Source organism: Salvelinus fontinalis, chromosome 21 (assembly GCF_029448725.1).
Source record: "Salvelinus fontinalis isolate EN_2023a chromosome 21, ASM2944872v1, whole genome shotgun sequence".
Lineage (NCBI taxonomy): Eukaryota > Metazoa > Chordata > Actinopteri > Salmoniformes > Salmonidae > Salvelinus > Salvelinus fontinalis.
The window spans coordinates 35,811,802-35,836,399 of record NC_074685.1 but is presented as its reverse complement, the minus strand read 5'-3'; the positions used below and the strand labels follow the sequence as shown (position 1 = coordinate 35,836,399).

The window sequence follows — 24,598 nt, the reverse complement described above, 5'->3', positions numbered from 1 at the left end:
AGACTGCCTCCTCCTGGTCAACTGGCAGAAGACCAATGTCAAAACAGAGCTCTACATTTTCCCTTTCAAGAAGGCCTAGGCAAAGCCACCTCTCCCTACGAGCTGAGTGTAGGGCCCCTTGGCCACTAGGGGACCCAGACCAAAAATCCTCAGTCAGGGTCTTAAAGTACTGCTGAGAATTAGAAAAGTAGAAAACACAAGGTGCAATTAAAACAATGTGGTAGTACATAAACAGTTTTCCACTTGTTTTATCAGTCACTCAATTAACCCATGTCAGCTAACATTTCTTAAATTGGTAGGTAATCATAACCAAATTACCATCCGGACCGCAGGGCATGTGCTCAGGGGGACTGACCTCCCAATTGATTTTGTTATTCACTCACACTGATATTATATGAATTTGGCATAAATCAAGGGCCCCTGAGCGGCGCAGCGGTCTAAGGCACTGCATCTCAGTGCTAGAGGCGTCACTACAGACCCTGGTTTGATCCTGGGCTGTATCACAACCAGCTGTGACCGGGCGTCCCATAGGTCGCCGCACAATTGGCCCAGCGTCGTCCGGGTTAGGGGAGGGTTTGGCCATCATTGTAAAATAACAATTTGTTCTTAACTGAAAAATGACCCACTGCCAAGTGGAGGCACTAAAACTTTTTCCTGGGAGGTGGGAGGCTAAATCTTGCTTAGGGCCCTTAAAAAGGCGGCACCTGGCCAAGGCCTACTTATCAAATGTTATTTTCTCATCTGTTAACGCAACACATGAAACATAAAGTAGACGTTAACGTATAAAACTTTATTCACATATTTTACATGAGCTACAGAACAGCTATGTTAGTTTGAACCAACAGTGGCTGCAGAACATAATCGATAATTGAGAACTGAAATTGGACTCATGATCTGTGCACTGTTTCCGTGAGTTTGTCACTGTACATGGATTAAACTAGAGGATTCTGTTCCAGCGCCATTTGAAATTATATTTCCTGTATCTTCAGGGAGCATGAAATAAAGAGACTTCGCTGTGGCGCCCCCTCAAGCTGCAAAGCCGGGTCTTGTTCATGCACGAAGAGTGAAAAACCAAAGTAAACGTTAAGGGTACATACCCCTCCAATATATCTGATCTAAATTATAATAAACCTATATACATACACAATGCTCATGTTAAGACAATGGCTACCTATGTAAACAATATTTCAAATACGAACACAAATTTGAATGTGGAAGACTCTGTAGTAGAGTAAGGTGACACTGATTTCAAGTATTCTCCTTCATGCAGACAATAGGGAAATTACCATGACTGTCTAGCTTGGTGTGGTTTGAAAAAATGTAAACCAAATAAATATAAATATGTTATTAGAATGAATAGATTACTCAATAGGCTAGATGATATGATTGGGGTAAAAGAGCCAAAAACCGTAATCGTTCAATACAGGAAATTAGCTTCAAGGCGCGGCAGTTTGGTCCCCCAAAAAATTTGAAGAGGAATTTTCCCTAGTTTGGTTTCACTGTTACCATCTTGTGACCAAATCTGTTCACTGCAAGCATGAAACCTTGTTCGCATTAACACAAGCAAGCAGAAACGTAATTTCAGTGGTAGATACAGAAACATGTTTTCTTAAGTACTTAACATTTTGTTCTCCAGTTTGATTCAAACAAAGAGTCAAAGAGTGCCTTCTTGAATCTCCTTTCCCTTCCTCCCCGTCTCTCATCCCTCATTCTCCTCGACCTCGGTGAAGATGTCACTGAAGAAGTACTGGGACACGTTGATGGGTTCCTCGTCTGCTGACCCGCTGTCCACACAGGGAGACGCGCTGGGCTGGGCGGCTGGCACCTGAGAAGACTGGTGGAGATAGAGAGAGATGGGGAGGGAGAGAGAGCGAGCGAGAGAGAGTAGGACAGGAGTACAATGAGGGTTCTGTTTCTCATCGTTGTGTAACAAAAAATAAATACAAGATCATAACCACGACAGTAGGTTGATGTTTTTTTTTTTGCAAAGTTCATAGGTAAAATACTGTATCACCAGATGTTGTCCATCTCTACCTCAGTAGCTGTAGTACACAGGGAAGTACTGGGCTCTGGGTCTGAGTGTAAGGCCAGGACATCAGAGGGTTTTTCCCGAGGCACCCTGGCGGAAAAATCTGGCATAGTCGTGGTTCTGGTGGCTCTAGTGGTGGTGTTCTGCGTTGTGGAAGGTGAAGGCATGGTTGTGGTGGTGGTGGAAGGTGCAGGAGCAGCCCGTTTCCCCCCTGGGCGGGTGGTGTTGACCAGGGGCCTCCGAGTGGCTGCTCTGGTACATCGGGGGGGGGGAGCTACAGGAGAGGTGTTCTTATTGGACATGAAAGACAGGAATCCCCTGGGTCTCCTACCAGGCCTGTAGGGGGAAGGAATATCCAAAATATTTAAATCAATAATTATTAACACTCCTAATCAATGGAAGACAATCGAATGTGTCCTGTCAATTAACTATAATACAACAGCAGGTCATTTTAGCTACTTACGACTCCACCTTTAATTGAGGAGTTCATAACTAATAGATAGTAACAGGGGGACAAACCGGGGGAGATAGAGAGTGACAGGTACAAGAACGAATGAATTTCAGGCAAATCACCTGCTCAAGGGGCCACTCATTGCCAGCGGTGTAATTTGACGGGCAGCCTGAGACTCTGCCCCTGAACTATTGTCCTCCCCTCCAGTCGGCGTGTGCTCTGTCTCTGTACGATCTAAACAGCCCACAGTCCCCTGCTGTGGCTCATCAGCCACCACCTCTTGTGATGCGGTTCCCGTGACGGAGGGGCCTGGCTGGGCCGGGGGACTGGAGGCAGTGGGGTGGTCAGGGTCTAGGGTGGTAGTGGTCAAAGAGGTGGTCTGGTCTGGGGTGACGGGTGACACAGCCTCCTTGGCAAGGGCCGAACGACTGGTCTGTTTCCTTACTGTAGTGTTAGGTCTCACCTGCAGTTTGTCTACTTCACACAAGCAGAGACAGAATTATTTTAGGAGAATATTACACAATAAAATGGATGGATGAACGGAATCGAATGAATGAACGAAGAAACAAACAAGACGATGGAGAGCAAGTGTTTCACACATTGTATTAGATGCACTACTGTGTACTCCGTGCCCACCTCTCCTGGCTCTCTCTGGCACCTTCCTCTTCTTAGAAGGAGGATATGTGTCCTCACTAGTCACTGCATCAGCCATCGAGTCTTCTGAGGGTTTGGCCGAGGCACACACACCTACTGGGCCCAATGTGGAGCCAGACTCCACTTCCTTGATACTGGTGTATGAGGGTTGAGGAAGGACCTCATCCACTGACATAGGCTCAGGGACTTCACAGAGGATACCAGCATTCCCTTTCTCCAAACCACCTCCAGGGGCAACAATATCACTGCTGAAGGAGAGGAGAAGGATTTGCAAGGTGAAGGGACGAGAGCACAAAAGAGGGACGAAAGAGAGAAAGAAAGAGGGGGAGAGAGGAGAAAATGTACATTCATATGGGAGATATTTTGCATTTGGGGGGAGGGGAAACTGAGTGGAAAAGGGGTTAGTGATGACTGACAGGCACTGACCTCTGCTGCAGTTGAGCACCTGCGACTGGTAGAAAAAAGAAAGGCTCGGAGAGGGTCTGGGATGTGCAGCCATTCTCCTCCCCTGTGGGAAGTACTGGGATTTCAGTCAGGGAGAGGATGAATATAGGCTCATCCGGGTCTGACTGGGCCTGGTCCAACGGAGCAGCCGATACAGAAGTTTCTGAGTGCTGCATGAAGACAGCATCACTTTGTTGCGAGAAAAAGCTTCCCTCCGTAAAGAGAGACATATCGCCCTGTGAATATAAACATCGGACGCACACAGATGAGAGGCATATCTTAGGAGCACATTTCTACACGCAACCAGACATCTTCGGTAGGAATACAATGAATTACCTGGGTAGTATCAATGACGTCAGTAAGAGGGATGACTTGGTGAATCTGTTGCATTTCCTCCTATGAATACAAACACCACACACACAGATCAGACACTTTAAAAGCACATGGTGGCAATGCAACCGGCTAAACCAACAGATGATATTTATAATAGCGTTACCTGGGTAGTATCGATGATGTCAGAAAGGGGGACGACTTGGTGGATCTGTTGTATTTCCATGGGAACCTCATCAGCTTCCTCTGGTGTCTGGACTTCAGGGCTTGGCCTGCCTTCTGGCACCTGGACTGCAGAGCGTGTAGCGGCTCTGGCGGTGCGACCCAAATTGGGTTTGGGTTTAGGTAAACGGGCCCTGCGGGTTGGGGGACCTGTCTGTTTGGGCTGGTCTGAGTCTGATGTCCCTGACTGGGACCCTACAGCACTGAGGGAAGAGGAAGTATTTCCCTTACGGCCATCGTGATCTTTCACCTCTCCTGATGACCTCAGAGGTGACTCTGGGACTATGGGTCTGAGTGTAACTGGACCTGGCTGCTCAAGGCTTGGGGTGGGCTGTGGTTGTGAGAGTATGGTGGTACTCTGTGTGGATTGTTGTTCTGAGAGTGTGTTGGTGGTGGAATTTAGTGTGGGCTGGGGTGGTTCTGACTGTGTGGTGGTATTCAATGCAGGCTGTGGTTTTGAATGAGCTACTCGGGTTCTCTGAATGGGCTGTGGTTCTGAGAGTGTGGTAGTAGTCTGTGGTGGTTCTGACAGTGTGGTGGTAGTCAGTTGGGGTTTGGGTTGAGTGGTCCTAGCAGCCCGTCCCAGGTTGGGTTTGACCTTAGGGAAGTGGCTCCTCCTGGTCTGTGAGGTTGTCTGTTGCTCTGAGCCCTCTGACACTTCAAAACCTGATTCCACCTGAGAGGCGTGTCCAATATCAGTCCCCTCCCTCTGTCTGAGAGGCCCCTCCTCTATGGGTGGATGAGGGATGACTTGGTGAATCTGTTGTATTTCCTCCTATGAATAAAATCACACACACACACACACACACACACACACACACACACACACACACACACACACACACACACACACACACACACACCCACCCTTTAAAAGCACACTGTGGTAATGCAACTGTAACACAATCAGACATGTTTGTTAGAACACATTCAATTATAAATAGCAATTTAGGCTAAACCAATAGATTATATTTATAATAGCCTTACCTGGGTAGTATCGATGATGTCAGAAAGGGGGACGACATGGTGGATCTGTTGTATTTCCATGGGAACCTCATCAGCTTCCTCTGGTGTCTGGACTTCAGGGCAGGGTCCAGTATCTAGTCTCTGGACCTCAGATGTGGGTCTGGAAGCCACATCTGGTGTCTGGACTTCAGGGTTTGGCCTGCCTTCTGGTACCTGGACCGCAGAGCGTGTAGCGGCTTTGGCGGTGCGACCCAAGTTGGGTTTGGGTTTAGGTAAACGGGCCCTACGGGTTAGAGGGCCTGTCTGTTTGGGCTGGTCTGAGTCTGATGTCCCTGACTGGGACCCTCCAGCACTGAGGGAAGAGGAAGTATTTCCCTTACGGCCATCGTGACCTTTCACCTCTTCTGATGACCTCAGAGGTGACTCTGGGACTCTGGGTCTGAGTGTAACTGGACCTGGCTGCTCAAGGCTTGGGGTGGGCTGTGGTTGTGAGAGTATGGTGGTACTCTGTGTGGATTGTTGTTCTGAGAGTGTGTTTGTGGTGGAATTTAGTGTGGGCTGGGGTGGTTCTGACTGTGTGGTGGTATTCAATGCAGGCTGTGGTTTTGAATGCGCTACTCGGGTTCTCTGAATGGGCTGTGGTTCTGAGTGTGGGATGATATGTGTGGTGGGTTGTGATTTTGAGTGTGCGGTAGTTCTCTGTTTGGGCTGTGTTTCTGACTCTGTGTTAATACTCTCAGTAGGCCGTGGTGGTTCTGTGGTGATATTCATGGTAGGCTGTGGTTCTGAGGTTGTGGTGATATTCAGCATAGAATCTAGTGGTGGTTCTGACAGTGTGATGGTAGTTTGTGTTGGTTTGGGATGTGTGGTGATATTCTCAGTAGGTTGTGGTGGTTCTGAGATTGTGGTGGTAGTCTGTGGTGGTTCTGACAGTGTGGTGGTAGTCTGTTTGGGTTGAGTGGTCCTAGCAGCCCGTCCCAGGTTGGGTTTGACCTTAGTGAAGTGGCTCCTCCTGGTCTGTGAGGTTGTCTGTTGCTCTGAGCCCTCTGACACTTCAGAACCTGATTCCACCTGAGAGGCGTGTCCAATATCAGTCCCCTCCCTCTGTCTGAGAGGCCCCTCCTCTATGGGTGGATGAGGGATGACTTGGTGAATCTGTTGTATTTCCTCCTATGAATAAAATCACACACACACACACACACACACACACACACACACACACACACACACACACACACACACACACACACACACACACACACACCCTTTAAAAACACACTGTGGTAATGCAACTGTAACACAATCAGACATATTTGTTGGAACACATTCAATTATAAATAGCATTTAGGCTAAACCAATAGATGATATTTATAATAGCCTTACCTGGGTAGTATCGATGATGTCAGAAAGGGGGACGACTTGGTGGATCTGTTGTATTTCAATGGGAACCTCATCAGCTTCCTCTGGTGTCTGGACTTCAGGGCAGGGTCCAGTATCTAGTGTCTGGACCTCAGATGTGGGTCTGGAAGCCACATCTGGTGTCTGGACTTCAGGGCTTGGCCTGCCTTCTGGTACCTGGACCGCAGAGCGTGTAGCGGCTTTGGCGGTGCGACCCAAGTTGGGTTTGGGTTTAGGTAAACGGGCCCTGCGGGTTGAGGGACCTGTCTGTTTGGGCTGGTCTGAGTCTGATGTCCCTGACTGGGACCCTCCAGCACTGAGGGAAAAGGAAGTATTTTCCTTAGGGCCATCGTGATCTTTCACCTCTCCTGATGATCTCAGAGGTGACTCTGGGACTCTGGGTCTGAGTGTAACTGGACCTGGCTGCTCAAAGCTTGGGGTGGGCTGTGGTTGTGAGAGTATGGTGGTACTCTGTGTGGATTGTTGTTCTGAGAGTGTGTTTGTGGTGGAATTTAGTGTGGGCTGGGGTGGTTCTGACTGTGTGGTGGTATTCAATGCAGGCTGTGGTTTTGAATGAGCTACTCTGGTTCTCTGAATGGGCTGTGGTTCTGAGAGTGTGGTGGTAGTCGGTTTGGGTTGAGTGGTCCTAGCAGCCCGTCCCAGGTTGGGTTTGACCTTAGGGAAGTGGCTCCTCCTGGTCTGTGAGGTTGTCTGTTGCTCTGAGCCCTCTGACACTTCAAAACCTGATTCCACCTGAGAGGCGTGTCCAATATCAGTCCCCTCCCTCTGTCTGAGAGGCCCCTCCTCTATGGGTGGAGTTTCTAGAGTGGGAATATCACTGCTCTGAGGCACTGGTACAGATGCCGTTGATGTGGTGACTAGGATAGAGGCCGTTGTTGTCAAGGTGACTGGAGCAGAGGATGTTGTCGTGGTGACTGGGACTGAGGCTGTTATTTTGGAGACTGGGATAGAGGCTGTTGACATGGCAACAGGTACAGAATCCTCAGCGATTCGTGATGCCTCAGTGACCCTAAGAGATTCAGAAGGAATGGTGCTAGTTTGTGATTGGTCAGTGGGCTGTGGTGTCATCTGGTACAGTTGGTCCTCATTGGAACATTCTTCCGTGATGATATCATCTGCTCCTGCAGTGAAGGCCTCAGCTGCCTGAGACAGGTGGGTGAGGTTGCCGATGGCCAGAAGGGTTCTAGCTGCCTCGTTGTAGCTCTCCTCAGATACTGGAACACAGAGGGGAGAGGAGAAGAGAAACAGTTGAACATTCTATAGTTAGTGGTGTGAGGGAGAGCGTTTATATTTTGTATGTATTTGTACTTAAGAGGATACAATAGATATCAGCTCTTGAAAGGACCAACCTACCTTCCATGTTATCTGGAGACAGGAAGTCTATCACGTCCTAGAACGAAGAAAACAAAAACATTAGTCCTCATAACATAGACACAGTCTGGAGCAATATAGCAGCCGTGCTTGACGCAATTGGATGCTTGACCCAGTCATCTCAATTTAACACCGAGAACTTCTGAAAAGTGCTATATACTGAATCTCAAACGTGATACTATAACCAGATTTCTATCCAACCATTGCCTGACACATGAAAAAAGTCACGAACGGACTGATGGAATCAGTAAATACTGGTACAATTTCAGAAATGTTGAGAATTCGTTCATTCGACATGGTGGGATCTTTTAGTGTCTGGAAAATGTATTATGTGAGAACCGCCTTAATGCGCAAATAATAATATAATAACCATCAGAACGTAGTAAACTTGAGTCACGAGATGATGTGTGGTCCCCCCACTACCAAGCATGCAGTTTATTAGGCTACAGATGACATAACTTAAAATAAACTTCACAGGGTGGTGAAAGTGCACAGTGATGAGTTTGATGCTCCTTTCCAATAAATATTGAGGGACTTATTCTGGTGACATGATGATCGATGCTTGGCTGCTGTTTTGACAAATAAAATCCCATAATGTTGGTAGGCAACCCACACTGTATCTGCGAGCTGTTGGCTACAGCGCTTGTGACAAGACTAGAGTGGTCACAGTGTTAATAAAATGTATGCACTCTACTGTAAGTCGCTCTGAATAAGAGCGTCTGCTAAATGACTAAAATGTAAATGTATCAGTAGAGTTGAAAAGGCGATGTAAACCAATTTAACTTGTTTTTTCCCCCGGTACTTGGGAATTTAACCGTAAAAGTTATTTTTATGTGCACTACGTCATCACACACAGTCTTTTATCCGCAATAAGTCTGTTTGATTGAAATATCTCTGGTAGGAAAATGCCTATATTCTTTAATGCAGATTTTAGAATTTTCACATGAAAATCTGTCACTAATTGGATGGAAAGCTAGCTATTGATGACAAAATGTTGGTCAAAAACATGGATGGAGGAGGGATGGTAGTGATGTATAGGGAAATACATTTTGTCCACACAACACAGACAGGACAAACAGGACAGGGCACATAAGGGCACATGATGACTTACTACTAACAGGTCCAACTGATGCTCACAGGGCACTGTGCCCATTTCACCACCCTGTGCCCGCTCGCATGACGAGTCAGGGCAGAATGCATCATGGGAAATACCCAGGACATCAGGCACGTTGACGGAGATATCGAGCTGTGAGCGGGGGAGAGGATGACAGGATGGAAGGAAGGAAGGAAGGGAGGTTACAGGACAGAAAAACCATGCATGATAAATAAATGAATAAAAAGACATACACAGGGTAGGTTGTGCTGGGTTTCCAAAGTGTAGGATAACTAAAGCAGCATTGTGAATAGCAAGTCGGAGAGTGAATTAAATGGATAAACCAATGGGATGCAACTGTGACTGGATAAAATAATAAAATAACCTAAAAATAAATACAAATAGATCCATTATGTAGGATCTAGATCCCTGGGACAGTAGACAAACCTTTTTCAAAGCATTGAGCCAACCCATTCCATAGTGGCTCAGATTTGTTCTTTACACATTGACCCTTCCAGCAACTATGGTGCAATTATAGGGGATGCGTAACCAGGCCAGTGCATTACAGCTAAGCTCAGTAGTGTGAAAATGGTAAGTGTGTCACCCCTTTCACCTCCTCCATGGTCTCCTCAACCTCTGTGGCGACAGGTTGTGGTGAGCGAAGGCTCATGGGAATGAACGCAGGTGCCTGGTTCTCCTCCTCTGGGCTTGTGGGATAGTGGGTGTCCTCCTCGGCCTGCGCCTCCTCTCTCCATGCTCCTTCTTCCTCATCTTCATCCTCATCTTCAGACTGGGACGCCCTGAGGGTGACCAACTTGGATTTCCTAGCCGCTGATTGGCCCTTTCTACCTGGCAGGGCTGGGCCAGGTTTGATGTTGGACCTCCTGGTTGCTGGTTTGGATTTGGGCTTGGGCTTGGTGGAGGAAGAAGTGGAGGGGGATCCGTCTGAGGCAGGAGTGGGGGCAGAGTCTGAGGGCGAGTCCCCATCCTCCTTTGCAGAGTAATTCAAGAGCTGTGTCTTTTTGGGTATTCTGCCATACCTGAAAGACATTAACAGAGTTAGTTTTACTGCCGTTCTATGGCTGTGACCCTCTTCAGTTATGTAGGATCAGTGTGCGTGTGTGTACCTGGTGGGTTTGATGGGTTTATCGTTGGCTTCTTCCTCTTCTCCCTCAGATGAAGAGAGTTCACCAGCTTTCTTCTTCTCCTTTTGACTGACTGAAGGAGAAGCATCTTTATCTACCTGAAAGTAAGTTAAGGTAGAGGTTGGACCACACAGACACTCAACTACTTTCAGCTATTGAGGTTCAGACAAGTCTTAGGGTTTATAGAATGTTACAAACATTTACGATTAATAAGAAATGAAAGTCACAATTCTCTGTGATTGGTGTGCGTCATATGACCAGGGGAAGTTTTTTGTCCACAATGATGTTGGAGTGAATATAAGCTCTATTTACACTGTTAAAAATGGGGTTTTCCTCACAGGACAAAGACCTACCTGTTCTTCAGACAGCCCTTCTTCAGTGTTCTCCTCCTCTGTAGGTGTGGCCCCATCTTTAACGTTGGGCTTGGTATTGGGCTTGGGGCCCCTCTGGCCCCACTTCCTATCCAGGTTAGGAAGAGGTCTCTGGGATCGGCCACGGGACAACTGGGCTGGTTTGATCACCACAGGTCCCTTGGCTGCTTCCACAGGCCCTTCTGCCTGCTTTGAACTAATAGAAAATACATCATAATTATTAAACCTACAATATGTAATCTTTGGGCGACCTGACCAAATTCACATAGAAATGTGAGATATAGATCTGTCTTTCTCATTGAAAGCAAGTCCACAAAGCGGTAGATCTGTTCTATGTACACTATTTCTATGTGTTCCGTTCTTAAATTCAGTTTTTTGCGTCTTTTACGTTCGGTTTTGTACACCAGCTTCAAACAGCTGAAAAAACAATATTTGGTTATTCAAAAAATATTTCACAGGGGTTTAGACAGCACAATGATTCTCTACAAAAACTGAAATTAGGCAAACTAATAGACTTTTAGCAAAATGGAAAATGGCAGAGCGATATCTGCATACTGCACCTTTAAAGGGACATTTCTAAAATGTTCAACTTCATAATCAACATCTCCAGCACCACCCCAACATCAACATATGTGAAAATGGCACATTTCTATGTTTTGTTAGATAGAGGAAGATAAGTATTTCCAGTGACATCATCGGTGTGCATCATGATATTTTAACCCATTGTGAGAAGGCATTGCCTACTAATTGCCTACTAATTGGTTGAGGATGTCATTAGAAACACTTATCTTTCTCTATCTTTTCCCACACAAAACATAGAAACACTATTTTCATAGAGAACTCTCCATGACCAAAAGTATACGGACACCTGTTTGTCGAACATCTCATTCCCAAGTCATGGGCATTAATATGGAGTTGGTCCACCCTTTGCTGCTATAACTGCCTCCACTCTTCTGGGAAGGCTTTCCACTAGATGTTGGAACATTGCAGCGGGGACTTGCTTCCATTCATCCACAAGAGCTCTAGTGAGGTCGGGCTCTGATGTTGGGCGATTAGGCCTGGCTCGCAGTCAGCGTTCCAATTCATCCCAAAGGTGTTCGATGGGGTTGAGGTCAGGGCCTTGTGCAGGACTCTGTGCAGGCGGTTCCACTGCTTCAGAGACCAACGGCGGCGAGCTTTACACTACTCCAGCCGACACTTGGCATTGCGCATGGTGATCTTAGGCTAGTTTGCGGTTGCTCGGCCATGGAAACCCATTTCTTGAAGCTCCCGACGAGCAAGTCTTGTGCTGACATTGCTTCCAGAGGCAGTTTGGAACTCGGTAGAGTGTTGCAACCAAGGACAGACAATTTATGCGCGCTTCAGGGGTCCCATTCTGTGAGCTTGTCGCCTACCACTTCGCGGCTGAGCCACTGTTGCTCCTAAACATTTCTACTTCACAATAACAGCACTTACAGTTGACCGGGGAAGCTCTAGCAGGGCGTACATTTGACAAACTGACTTGTTGGAAAGGTGGCATCCTATGACGGTGCCACGTTGAAAGTCACTGAGCTCTTCAGTAAGGCCATTCAACTGCTAATGTTTGTCTACGGAGATTGCATGACTGTGTGCTCCATTTTACACCTGTCAGCAACGGGTGTAGCTGAAATAGCCGAAACCACTCATTTGAAAGGGTGTCCACATACTTTTGTATGTATAGTGTATGTTGATGTTGGGGTGGTGCTGGAGATGATGAATATCAAGTCTAAAAATGATTTCAGCACTTGACACTTTTTCTCCTAATGTAAAGAACAAAATAGTTGACATTTACAAACTGCAAGTGTTACCTCTCTGGAGGTCCTGGCTCAGAATCTTCAGGTACACCAGCCTCTTCTGAGGAAGCAGAGGGAACAACGGCAGTAAGTAAGATAAATAATGAGTTACTAGATTTTGTATATTTTCACTTTGTTATATGGCTACTGTGAAAAGCACCACTGAAGTCGTGGAAGTTCTACTGCACCTTGATCACTTGTTATTAGGTCGATCTTCTTTTTCTTTCCATCCTTTGCTTCTTCAGGAGAGGACTCTCCTCCTCCATTCCTACTTTTGCGTTTTCTCTTCGGGCTGGGAGCGGAGGAGAGTGTGGTCACTTCGTTAGAGACGTTCTCGTTCTCCTTCTCTCCCTCCTCCTCCACCTCCTCTGTGTCCATCTCCGCGTCTAACCCCTCCTCCTCCACGTCGCTCAGCTGCTTCGCTGCTTTCTTTTCTGACGGACAGCGAGAGCAGAGATATTGAGACTCATACAGGGAGCAAGGACGGCTAATGCGTGGGCTGAAGACATTACTACCTTTTAACGATGAATAATGTTCAAGAAATCACAACAATTTCACCAGATTACATAGGTGAGAGATGCCATATGAGATGCAACACATAGCTGTCTGTTAAAATTCCCTCTGAGAAATTCAGGCATTGACTTTGTGGTGGAACTCCCAACATGACCAAATAGGTAGTAAACAAGGAAATGTATCTTAGTTACCTTTCTGTTTGATTTTTTTCTTGATCCGTATCTTCTCTGTGGGGGACTTGTTATTTTTGTTCCTCTTTGCTTCTGCAGCCAAGATCTTCTCCAGGAGGCCAGTGAAGAACTCAAAATCCAGCCTGCGTTTCTCCTCTAAATCAAATCACATTTTTTGTTGGTTAGATACACATATATAGCAGATGTTATTGCGGCTGTAGCGAAATGCTTGTGTTCCTAGCTCCAACAGTGCAGTCAGAACAGAGAAAAGACCAAGATGAATTGGATTCCCGAATCACGTCTATAACGGCTGAGTATAGTAAGTTCCTTCTGATAAAAGTTTTTCAAACTTACTGAAGGCCTTGTCTATCCTCCAGCTGTTTGCTCTCTCCTCTTTCTTGAACTTGTTCTGAAAGACACAAAAACAGTAGACAAAATTACAAACCGGCAGTAACACAACCTAGTACAGTTGTATAGTGCTACAGCCCCGATCTACAGTATTTAGGGTTGGGCGGTACCCAGACCTTCATATCTTCATTACCGTCCTTCTCATCCTGGGATTTATGGTATTAGCAACTTAGTACACAAGAGGGTGCCAAAAACACACAAAAGAAAAACCCATTGGGCATCCACTACCAGAATGCTAACAAAATGAGTGCAAGTAATAGCGGATTTCCATGGAGGCTGCTAGCTAAATATGCTAACGAGCGCAAATGAAGTCGCTCGGGCAACAAGCCTGCCTGCTCTGAGAAGGGGGGGACGGGCCAAGAACGGAGAGGAGAAAAAACACGAAGAGATCAAGATAGCAGAGAGAGCTGTACAAATAACTCATCCAAAGGGCTTTGACTTCTTAAACAAGGCAGAAAGCTAACACAATATGATGCCCTGTTACCTTAATTATTCAGCCACTTACATATAACTACCAAGTTAAGCTTGAACGTTAACGCAGAATTTCACGAAGGAAAAAAGAAATATCTTTCTGCATTTTGTAAACGCAGACCTAAAACGCTCCTTATTGTAAGTTCTGCTCGGCATCAGACAAATCTTGTGCTTCAGTTGCACTTCTCCACTCAGATGAGAATTCACGAATGGGCATTCTATCATCAGACAGAGCTCTGACTGACGTGTAGCTACTTTTCTCTGGTACTTTTCTCAGTGTAGCCAGCCTCCTTTTCTAAGGTAAAATGCCAGATTAACTTTAAGCAAAACATAAGGAAATGTACCTGGCAACACACATGATAAACATAAAAATATGATGCCATGCATCATTTTAGCAAAAAAATACCTCGCCTTTTCAGCCAGCTGATAAAAATGAAACTATTTTCTACCGAATGTGTTGCATTAATGCATTTTCTGTGAAGGAAATCTATAGTTGCACATCCCTGATCACTCTATTGAAGAAAACATGTTAAGCGTTACTTTCAAAGAAATGCGACCCCTGTCAATACACAGCTGGACCTGCTCCCGCTTTCTCCCGTTAAACTATTTACAAACAAACATTTGACTGGCTCAACTGTTCTGGGGAACTACGGTAACCTTAATAAATGTAACAATGTGACAGGTGAAATGAACAATGCGATCTGCTTAATCTCCTAACGTATTACACAAGATGACTGAAGGTATTTACTTAAAAAGTAGCTACAAATATTAAAATGAATTGAAAAACTTCAAAGAAATAGTTAACAGTTTTGACGGTATTGAACAACCATCCCGTGGCTATTTCCAAATACCCCGTATACCTTATGGGTAGGGCCTGTTGTTTTGGTTGATCATGACCTGGATTGAAATCTTTTTAAGCCTTTTCCAGAAATGAGAATTACACCAAAAATGAAAGCAATTGTATAAGGATGGTGCTGGCCCATCTGACATAAAAAAAAAAAAGGGGTAAAGTCTAATGAAAAACCTTTATTTAATGGTTAAAGGTCCAATGCACCTGTTTTATTTCTCTCAATATAAAATAATTTCTGAGGTAAAAAATTAAGTATCGGGCCTCCCGGGTGGCGCAGTAGTCTACTGCACTGCACCGCAGTGCTAGCTGTGTCACCAGAGACTCTGGGTTCGAGCCCAGGCTCTGTCGCAGCCGGCCGCGACCGGGAGGTCCATGGGGCGAAGCACAATTGGCCTAGCGTCGTCCGGGTTAGGGAGGGTTTAGCCGGCAGGGATATCCTTGTCTCATCGCGCACTAGTGACTCCTGTGGCGGGTCGGGCGCAGTGCACGCTGACCAGGTCGCTAGGTGTACGGTGTTTCCTCCGACACATTGGTGCGGCTGGCTTCCGGGTTGGATGCGCGCTGTGTTAAGAAGCAGTGCGGCTTGGTTGGGTTGTGTTTTGGAAGACGCATGGCTCTCGACCTTCGTCTCTCCCAAGCCCGTACGGGAGTTGTAGCGATGAGACAAGACAGTAACTACTAACAATTGGATACCACGAAATTGGGGAGAAAAAGGGGAGAAAAAAAATAAAATAATAAATCAAATTAAGTATCTTACTGTGATTATTTTAAATTAAAATGGTCAATGGGCAATTTCTCAAGCAATAATTTTGCTAGGACTGTCTAGGAGTGGGGAGGGGAAACTGAACATTTGCTGTTATTGGCGGAGGTTGGGAACTCTCTTTCTCATTGGTGGTCTATTAACTAATTTACCACATGGTATCATGGAAGGCCAAAACATACTCCCACCAAAACAAGATGACATTTATGGCAGTCTTTTCAAATAGCTCTTACACTAAAAGGGCATTTTCATAATTTCACAGTATTATTCCAACCTCAGTGTGGAAATATATATAAAAATATACACTACCGTTCAAAAGTTATGGGTCATTTAAAAATGTCCTTGTTTTTGAAAGAAAAGCTAATTTTTTGTCCATTAAAATAACATCAAATTGATCAGAAATACAGTGTAGACATTGTTAATGTTGTAAATGACTTCTGATCCTGGAAACTGAAGAGTTTTTAATGGAATACCTACATAGGCGTACAGAGGCCCATTATCAGCAACAATCACTCCTGTGCTCCAATGGCACGTTGTGTTAGCTAATACAAGTTTATAATTTTAAAAGGCTAATTGATCATTAGAAAACCCTTTTGTAATTATGTTAGCACAGCTGAAACTGTTGTCCTGATTAAAGAAGCAATAAAACTGGCCTTCTTCAGACTAGTTGAGTATCTGGAGCATCAGCATTTGTGGGTTAGATTACAGGTTCAAATGGACAGAAACAAAGAACTTTCTTCTGAAACTCGTCAGTCTATTCTTGTTCTGAGAAATGAAGGCTATTCCATGCGAGAAATTGCCAAGAAACTGAAGATCTCGTACAACGCTGTGTACTACTCCCTTCACAGAACAGCGCAAACTGGATCGAACCAGAATAGACAGAGTGGAAGGCCCCTGTGCACAACTGAGCAAGAGGACAAGTACTTTAGAGTGTCTAGTTTGAGAAACAGACACCTCACAAGTCCTCAACTGGCAGCTTCATTAAATAGTACCCGCAAAACCACAGTCTCAACATCAACAGTGAAGAGGCGACTCCGGGATGCTGGCCTTCTAGGCAGAGATGCAAAGAAAAAGCCATATCTCAGACTGGCCAATAAAAAGAAAAGATTAAGATGGGCAAAAGAACACAGACACTGGACAGAGGAAGATTGGGAAAAAAGTTTTATGGACAGACAAATCTAAGTTTGAGGTGTTCAGATCACAAAGAAGAACATTCGTGAGACGCAGAATTTTTTAAAAGATGCTTAAGGACTGCTTGACACCATCTGTCAAGGATGGTGGAGGCAATGTGATGGTCTGGGGGTGCTTTGGTGGTGGTAAAGTGAGAGATTTGTACAGGGTAAAAGGGATCTTGAAGAAGGAAGGCTATCACTCCATTTTGCAACGCCATGCCATACCCTGTGGACGGCGCTTAATTGGAGCCAATTTCCTCCTACATCAGGACAATGACCCAAAGCACAGCTCCAAACTATGCAATAGCTATTTAGGGAAGAAGCAGTCAGCTGGTATTCTGTCTTTAATGGAGTGGCCAGCACAGTCACCGGATCTCAACCCTATTGAGCTGTTGTGGGAGCAGCTTGACCGTATGGTACGTAATAAGCGCTCATCAAGCCAATCCAACTTGTGGGAGGTGCTTCAGGAAGCATCGGGTGTAATCTCTTCAGATTACCTCAACAAATTGACAACTAGAACGCCAAAGGTCTGCAAGGCTGTAATTGCTGGAAATGGAGGATTCTTTGACGAAAGCTAAATTTGAAGGGCACAATTATTATTTCAATTAAAAATCATTATTTATAACCTTGTCAACGTCTTGACTATATTTCCTATTCATTTTGCAATTCATTTCATGTATGTTTTCATGGAAAACAAGGACATTTCTAAGTGACCCCAAACTTTTGAACGGTATCAAATCTTAAGTGTAACATGCACATGGTTAGCAGATGTTAATGTGAGTGTGCTTCTAGTTCCGACAGTGCAGTAATATCTAACAAGTAATCTAACAATTCCCCAACAACTACCTAATACACACAAATCTAAAGGGGTGAATGAGAATATGTACATGTAAGTATGTGGATGAGCGATGGCCGAGCGGCATTGGCAAGGTGCAATAGATGGTATAAAATACAGTTATTACATGTGATATGAGTAATGTGAGATATGTAAACATTATTAAAGTGGCATTATTTGGCATGTTATTGTATAAAGTGGCCAGTGATTGGGTATTAATGTAGACAGCAGCCTCTCTCTGTAAGTGATGGCTGTTTAACAGTCTGATGGCCTTGAGACAGAAGCTGTTTTTCAGTCTCTCGGTCCCAGCTTTGATGCACCTGTACTGACCTCGCCTTCTGGATGGTAGCGATGTGAACAGGCAGTGGCTCGGGAGGTTGATGTCCTTGATGATCTGTTTGGCCTTCCTGTGACATCGGGTGCTGTAGGTGTCATGAAGGGCAGGTAGTTTGCACCTGCTGATGTGTTGTGCAGACCGAACCACCCTCTGGAGAGCCTTTGTGGTTGAGAGCGGTGCAAGCCCACTACTGTTGTGTCGTCTGTAAACTTGATGATTGAGTTGGAGGCGTGCATGACCAGTCATGGGTGAACAGGGAGTACAGCAGGGGGCTGAGAACGCACCGTTGTGGGGCCCCAGTGTTGAGAGTCAGCGAAGTGGAGATGTTGTTTCCTACCTTCACCACCTGGGGGCGGCCCGTCAGAAAGTCCAGGACCCAATTTCACAGGGCGGGGTTGAGACCCAGGGCCTCAAGCTTAATAATGAGCTAGGAGGGTACTATGGTGTTGAATTCTGATCTGTAGTCAATGAACAGCATTCTTACATAGGTATTCCTCTTGTCCAGATGGGATAGGGCAGTGTGCAGTGTGATGACGATTGCGTCGTCTGTGCACCTGTTGGGGCGGTATGCAAACTGAAGTGGGTCTAGGGTGGCCGGTAAGGTGGAGGTGATATGATCCTTGACTAGTCTCTCTATTCACTTCATGATGACAGAAGTCAGTGTTACGGGGCGGTAGTCATTTAGTTCAGTTATCTTTGCCTTCTTGGGTACAGGAACAATGCTAGCCATCTTGAAGCATGTGGGGACAACAGACCGGGATAGGGAGCATTGAATATGTCCGTAAACACACCTGCCAGCTGGTCTGCGCATGCTCTGAGGACACGGCTAAGGATGCCGTCTGGGCCAGCAGCCTTGCGAAGGTCAACACGTTTAAATGTTTTACTCACGTCAGCCACAGAGAAGGAGAGGGGGGCGCAGTAATTGTTAGCGGCCGTGACGGTGGCACTGTATTATCCTCAAAGCGGGCAAAGAAGGAGTTTAGTTTGTCTGGAAGCATGATGTCCGTGTCTGTGACGTGGCTGGTTTTCTTTTTGTAGTCCGTTATTTACTGTAGACCCTGCCACATAGGTCTCGTGTCTCAGCCGTTGAATTGCGACTCCACCTTGTCCCCGTACTGGCATTTCTCTTGTTTTACTGCCTTGTGGAGGGAATAGCTACTGTCTATACTCAGTCATATTCCCAGACCTCTTTCCATGGTTAAATGCGGTGGTGTGTGCTTTCAGTTTTGCGCGAATGCCGCCATCCATCCACGGTTTCTGGTTAGGGTAGCTTTTAATAGTCACAGTGGGTACAACATCTCCAATGCACTTCTCTATAAATGCACTCACCGAGTCAGCGTATAGGTCGATGTTGTTCTCTGAGGCTGACCGGAACATATTCCAGTCCACGTGATAAAAACAATCTTGAAGCGTGGTTTCCGATTGGTCGGACCAGCATTGAATGGTTCTCCTCACTGGTACATCCTGTTTGAGTTTCTGCCTATAAGACGGTAGCAGCAAGATGGGGCCATGGTAGGATTTGCCGAAGAGAGGGCGGGGGAGAGCTTTGTATGCACCGCGGAAGTTCGAGTAGCAGTGGTCGAGGGTATTGCCCATGCGTGTAGCGCAATCAATATGCTGGTAGAATTTAGGTAGCCTTGTTCTCAAATTTGCTTTGTTAAAATCCCCAGATACAATAAATGAGTCCTCAGGATATACGGTTTCCAGTTTGAATATAGTCCAGTAGTGTATATATATATTTTTACTGCCATGTGCCTTTAAAATCCAGGTTATGTGACATGAACAACCAAAACAAGGGGCCCTACTTATGGGGCTAAATCAGGTATAACACTATAGTAAATTACACAGGTAATTTATAGAGAGTGTCAGTGATACCTTGATCTCGGTGCGACCGCGGTGAGGGAACAGCTGTCCAATCATGGAGAAGTCTGTTCCCACCATACTGATGGCCAGGAAGAACATGTCCGTCTCTGACGAAACAACACAAAGACTTTGTTTAAGTAGGACTTTTGGTTTCAACATGCACAAACGCAGGTAAACTAAGGTGTAACTGATGATTAAGTAAATATTGGGATAGAGTAGAGTTCTATTGGACCCAAGTAGTGGCTGTCAGACAGACCTTTGTTGGACCAGGGCTTGACATGTGTCCCCTTCCTGAAGCTCGAGTAGGTGGTTGTGGAGCCACGCTCAAAGATGGGGTCTCTATCATCAGCTGGGTTGGGCCCTTTCTGCCTCAAGACCTCCACCGTCAAACTGGGACACACACACAAACAAACAAACAGGGGGAGAAAGTTAGGTAACATCCAAACATAACAGGATTGGGGTGAAGTCCAATTCAGTCAAATCAGGAAGTCAATTCAGGAAGTAAATAAAAAATTGCTTTTCAATTAGGAAACTGAGACACGTCGCTGACCTCTCCTCATCGATGATCAGAGAGCCGTCTTCTGCCACCTTCACCCGCGGGACCATCACCCCATCGTCATCCTCATCCTCATCTTCATCTCCCTGGCTGGCTGTCTCAGCTGGGGCCTCCGGTGTTGGGGGTCTTTCAGGTGACCTGTACAAGACAAAGATGATCATTTCAATTGGGTTAAATAGCACAGCTACCTTGGTTGTTACACTGTGAGATGATATTTCACACACTTTATTGCCTGCCTAATATATATTTTCTAGAAATGGAAAATAAACTTGAGCATGATACGGTCTTACTCTTCTCTTGGTGGGGTGAGTGGGAGGACAGTCTCGTTCTCCCTCTGTTCCTCTACCAGATAAGACCTGGAAAGAAAACACAACACAGGGAACTAGATTTACACTGACTGTACCCAACAAATCACCCCCCCCCCCCCCCCCCCCCCCCCCAGACTCACACCCACTGAAGATGTAAGCTTACGTCATGGGGTTGGTATCAGGCAGGTAGTAGATGAGATCTCTCATGGTCATTTTAGAGGGATCTAGTGTGTATTCGCTCACACACACCTTGGCTTTGCTCCGTTTCTGCACATTCAAAACATCACAATGTTAAAATTCAGTGGTATGACAAGCATCTAAACAATGACAGTAAACACTGTGCTCTGCTGTCATCTTACAGCTTCTCTTGGTGACAGCAACAACTGGTTTAACTGAAGAACCTCTGCCATCTAAACACAATCAGTGTGAGTATATGAGATATGCAAATTCGTTGCAGTTCTTGGTATCTTCAAACATTGACAGTGCCTAAAGAAGTGTTTAACATATCAATTTGCAATAATAATCCTACATTCTGTGCAGATTGTGTGTTATCAAACATGCATAATGTTGTTAGCTTCACAAGATTACATTATAGATTGAATGGGATCTTAAGCACCTACAAATTAATAACATTGTACGAATTGGAATTTGTAACATACTAATCCCTTTTTTTTTTTTTTATAAAATCAGGACGTAACATATGAGACTAAATGGATGATGTTGAATACAGTTCTTTGAACTAAAGATCACCAGTGAGACTAAAACCAATCTCACCTTCTCCTTGTTCATCTCCTGTCTCAGCAGCTCTCTGAGCTTCCGGGCCTTAGCCAACCTCTGTAGGTCTGTTGGGTCATTCAGGAACCTGCTAAGCCTGGACTTCCCTGGTGCCAGCCCGGTGAGCCCACCAGACACAGACCTGGCGACCAGAGTCTTAGCTCTCTCTGATACTGAGATACCCTCTTTGTCTGGAAGGGAGGATGATGGGACCATCTCTAACGGAGTGGATGGAACTTTAATGGTTGGTGTTTTTTTCAGGAGATCTGATTGGATGCTGCCTTTGCCTGCTGCCTGCGGGGTCTGTTGTGACAAGGATGAGTTCTCCACTGCCACATTCCCCAGAGAGGTTGTTGTAGGGCCTGGGGAAGCTGGGGACAGTGGCCTGGGTTTGGGCTGTCCTTTGGCTTGCCTACTACCTCCAGAGGGCCTCCGCCTTGGGGATCTCATGCCCTGTGGGGGTCCAGAATCTGTCAGTCTGGGGGCCTCTGGAGCCTCAGGGGTTGGAGCTGGAGTCTCAGTGCCCGCTCTCATAGGGGACTTGGGGGTCCTGGGGGAGGAGCGGGTGAGGGCTGGGGTGGCGGCCACCCGGGGTTTGGCAAGGTTTGGCATGACAGAGAACCGCTTCCTCCTTTGAAGACCGGCAGAGGGGGTGCTGCTGGAAGCCTCGCCATTTGGGTCTTTTCCATCCCTATACCAAAGACAGTCAGAGGTCAGAGACAATGCAGACAATCAGCTAATACGTGAGCAACACTGAACCACAGTCAGAAGATGGTTGTTGGGGCAAACCAAGTTTAAACCTAGTCTGATTAATATGTATATACAGCCTGAAGCCAATGCCTGCAAAATTGTGTAAATGTTCCTTATGAGCCAGAATGTATAATACATTTACACTTACTCTCCAGGTGGTCTGTGCGGTTTGTCTTTTAGCTGCTTGAAATTTGAGACAAATCTATTCTATTGTTTACTGTGACAATAAATGATATATTCTGAATCAGGGGAGGATGGAAAACAATCCAGACCTTTTTTGTGTGACTTTTTCATATATTTCAATTTTTTCAGTGGATTGTTCTCCATCATCCCCTAATTCAGAATACAACATCTTCATTGTCATGGCATGCTTAGTTCAAAGCTAATCACGAAATGAAGAAAAAATCCAATACAAAACAAACTTTACCTTGGTGCCAAATCATATACCTACAGGCTCTCTAAAAAAATAATCTGGTAAACAATACTTTCCTGTGGATATTTTGTCTCAATTTTTTGGCAAATTTAGGACAAACCACACAGACAACCGGTATACTAAGTTGAAATGTATTTTTATTAAACATTTACACGATTTCGCAGGCATTAGCTACAGGCTGCATGTACAAATTAATTGTGTATTACAGCCTAATTCATCAGACTAATTTAAACCAAGTGTACGACCCATGTTACCTAGAGTAGTTCTCAATTCTACAACAAAATTTGAAATCCTATGAGAGATTATAAACCTCCAGAACAGTCACTGACAGCCACACTTCTGCATTTACACATTTAGCTGTAAAAGTGACTATAATACATTTGATTCAATTATGGATGTTGAATAAGGTAGCCCCTACACCTCTCTGATTCAGAGGGGTTGAATTAAATGCAGAAGACACATTTCAGTTGAAGGCATTCAGTTGTACAACTGACTAGGTATCCCCGTTTTTCCCCATTGATCGATTGGCACTCACTCTCTGGGTGTGGAGGCTTCTAGCACTGCAGTTGTGGTGGTGTCCTTCACGCACTGGCCCCCTGCCTGGGGAAGGTCCTCGGAGGCCTGTGAGCCTGCAGCTGGAGCCTCCTGGGAAGGTGGAGTGTCCTGGGAGGAGGCTGGGGCTGGCCCTCTGCCTGCTGGCCTGACGTTCGGGCGAAAACTGATCCTGGATCTGCGAAGCATTCTGTCCTACTGCAGAGAGGCTGTGACACGGATGATGACATTAGCTATAAGAAACACAGAGCTCCGGGTTGCTAGCAAACGAACTTGTATTACATATATGGCAAATGACCATCAATGGCTTGTGTCTAAGCTAGTTAGTTACTAAATGCATCGGTTTGCTGCAAGAAGTCTGCTCAGCTGCCAAATGTCACTCACTGGCTCACTTATCTTGACTCAGCTAGCTAACGTCAGCTACGCGTCAGTCACATACCATAGCTGACAACCACGGGTAAGTTAGCTAGGGAAATACACCAGAAAACGTAGTGAGATAAAGTAGTTACAATTTCATCTCACTGTATTTTGTTAGCTAGCATGTCTCACATAGTAGTAACGACGAATGAGCATTATTAGCGTGCTAAAAGTTGTAAACCTGCTAACAGTTAGCTCGCAGTCACGCTTTCTTTAGACGCCTAGGAAAGTAATGTAATACTAACTTCCTCTTCTCCAAATACGTATCGTAATCCATAAAAATACAAACCTCGTATTTAATTATCAGTTTTTCGACATATATTCCATATGGTCAACGTTTTAATCCAAGTCTAGCACCTTGCACACACACACTAGTCCACCATGATGTTTTCGATTACGTCAGAATTTTATTCGGGAAAGGGATTGTGGGAATAGTAGTCTGATAGAAAGGCCAAAAGTTGTTAGCAACAGTTCATGTGTTCGTTATTTCTACATTGCAAAATTGAAAGGGACAGGTCCACAATATTATTTGAATGCATACTAGCTAGCAGTACTTTATTTAGAACATGATTGTAAAGTAGGTATATCAAAAACATAAGTTAGCACATCATAGGGCAGGAACCTTGAGTCAAATTCACCTTTAGTGCCCCTGATTAAGAAAAATTTAACTAAAAACACAGTACAATGTGACTTAACACATGAATATGTATTCAGTCAAATCATTTAAATTTCAGTGATTCTGGCAAAAATGTATACAAATGAGTCACACAACCCATTGTATGATCAAAGTGCAATTAGCTTGGGTAATAGTAACCTAGGATTGTCTTACATTTAACCAGGTGCTTTAGTCTGCACTCATTGGGTGAATCATTACCAAAGTAGCTATAGGCTTATTTGGATAAGGCAAGTATGTATTAGCAACCAAAATTGCACATGAATGAATTCAGCCTTTTCTCAGTTTTAGATTTTGAAGATCCAGGTCCACTTACACAACTCAGTAACTGTTAGTAAATGTTTTTTCATAGGTGGAATGAAACATTGCACCCCACACAAGTACATGTCTATGAAAAACTTGTTCGAGTGGCCTACAATAAAACACACATATGAATGTTACCCTGTTTTA

At 45.2% G+C, this 24,598-nt stretch overlaps 1 protein-coding gene across 4 annotated transcripts; it reads right to left on the bottom strand.

Annotated features, from left to right (window-relative positions):
* Positions 1 to 769: 769 nt before the first annotated feature.
* LOC129818799 (transcription factor TFIIIB component B'' homolog) lies at positions 770 to 24,588 on the bottom strand. 4 transcript variants are annotated; one of them, XM_055875039.1, is made up of 26 exons: positions 23,765 to 24,588; positions 23,042 to 23,267; positions 21,324 to 22,014; positions 20,713 to 20,816; positions 20,532 to 20,597; positions 20,236 to 20,379; positions 19,942 to 20,075; positions 19,698 to 19,792; positions 13,344 to 13,398; positions 13,011 to 13,145; positions 12,495 to 12,740; positions 12,322 to 12,367; positions 10,478 to 10,691; positions 10,107 to 10,222; positions 9,593 to 10,019; positions 8,998 to 9,132; positions 7,869 to 7,905; positions 6,480 to 7,729; positions 5,118 to 6,266; positions 4,075 to 4,905; positions 3,915 to 3,974; positions 3,561 to 3,814; positions 3,117 to 3,382; positions 2,603 to 2,957; positions 2,035 to 2,365; positions 770 to 1,834 (listed from the first exon to the last, which is right to left on the bottom strand). In XM_055875039.1, the coding sequence occupies exons 2-26, from the start codon at positions 23,245 to 23,247 to the stop codon at positions 1,700 to 1,702; spliced, it is 7,482 nt and encodes a 2,493-aa protein (XP_055731014.1). In that variant the 5' UTR covers positions 23,248 to 23,267; positions 23,765 to 24,588; the 3' UTR covers positions 770 to 1,699. The 4 variants fall into 4 exon arrangements, with proteins under 4 accessions (XP_055731014.1, XP_055731015.1, XP_055731016.1 ...); XM_055875040.1 differs by having other exon boundaries at positions 2,603 to 2,954; XM_055875041.1 differs by having other exon boundaries at positions 3,117 to 3,379.
* Positions 24,589 to 24,598: the final 10 nt, after the last annotated feature.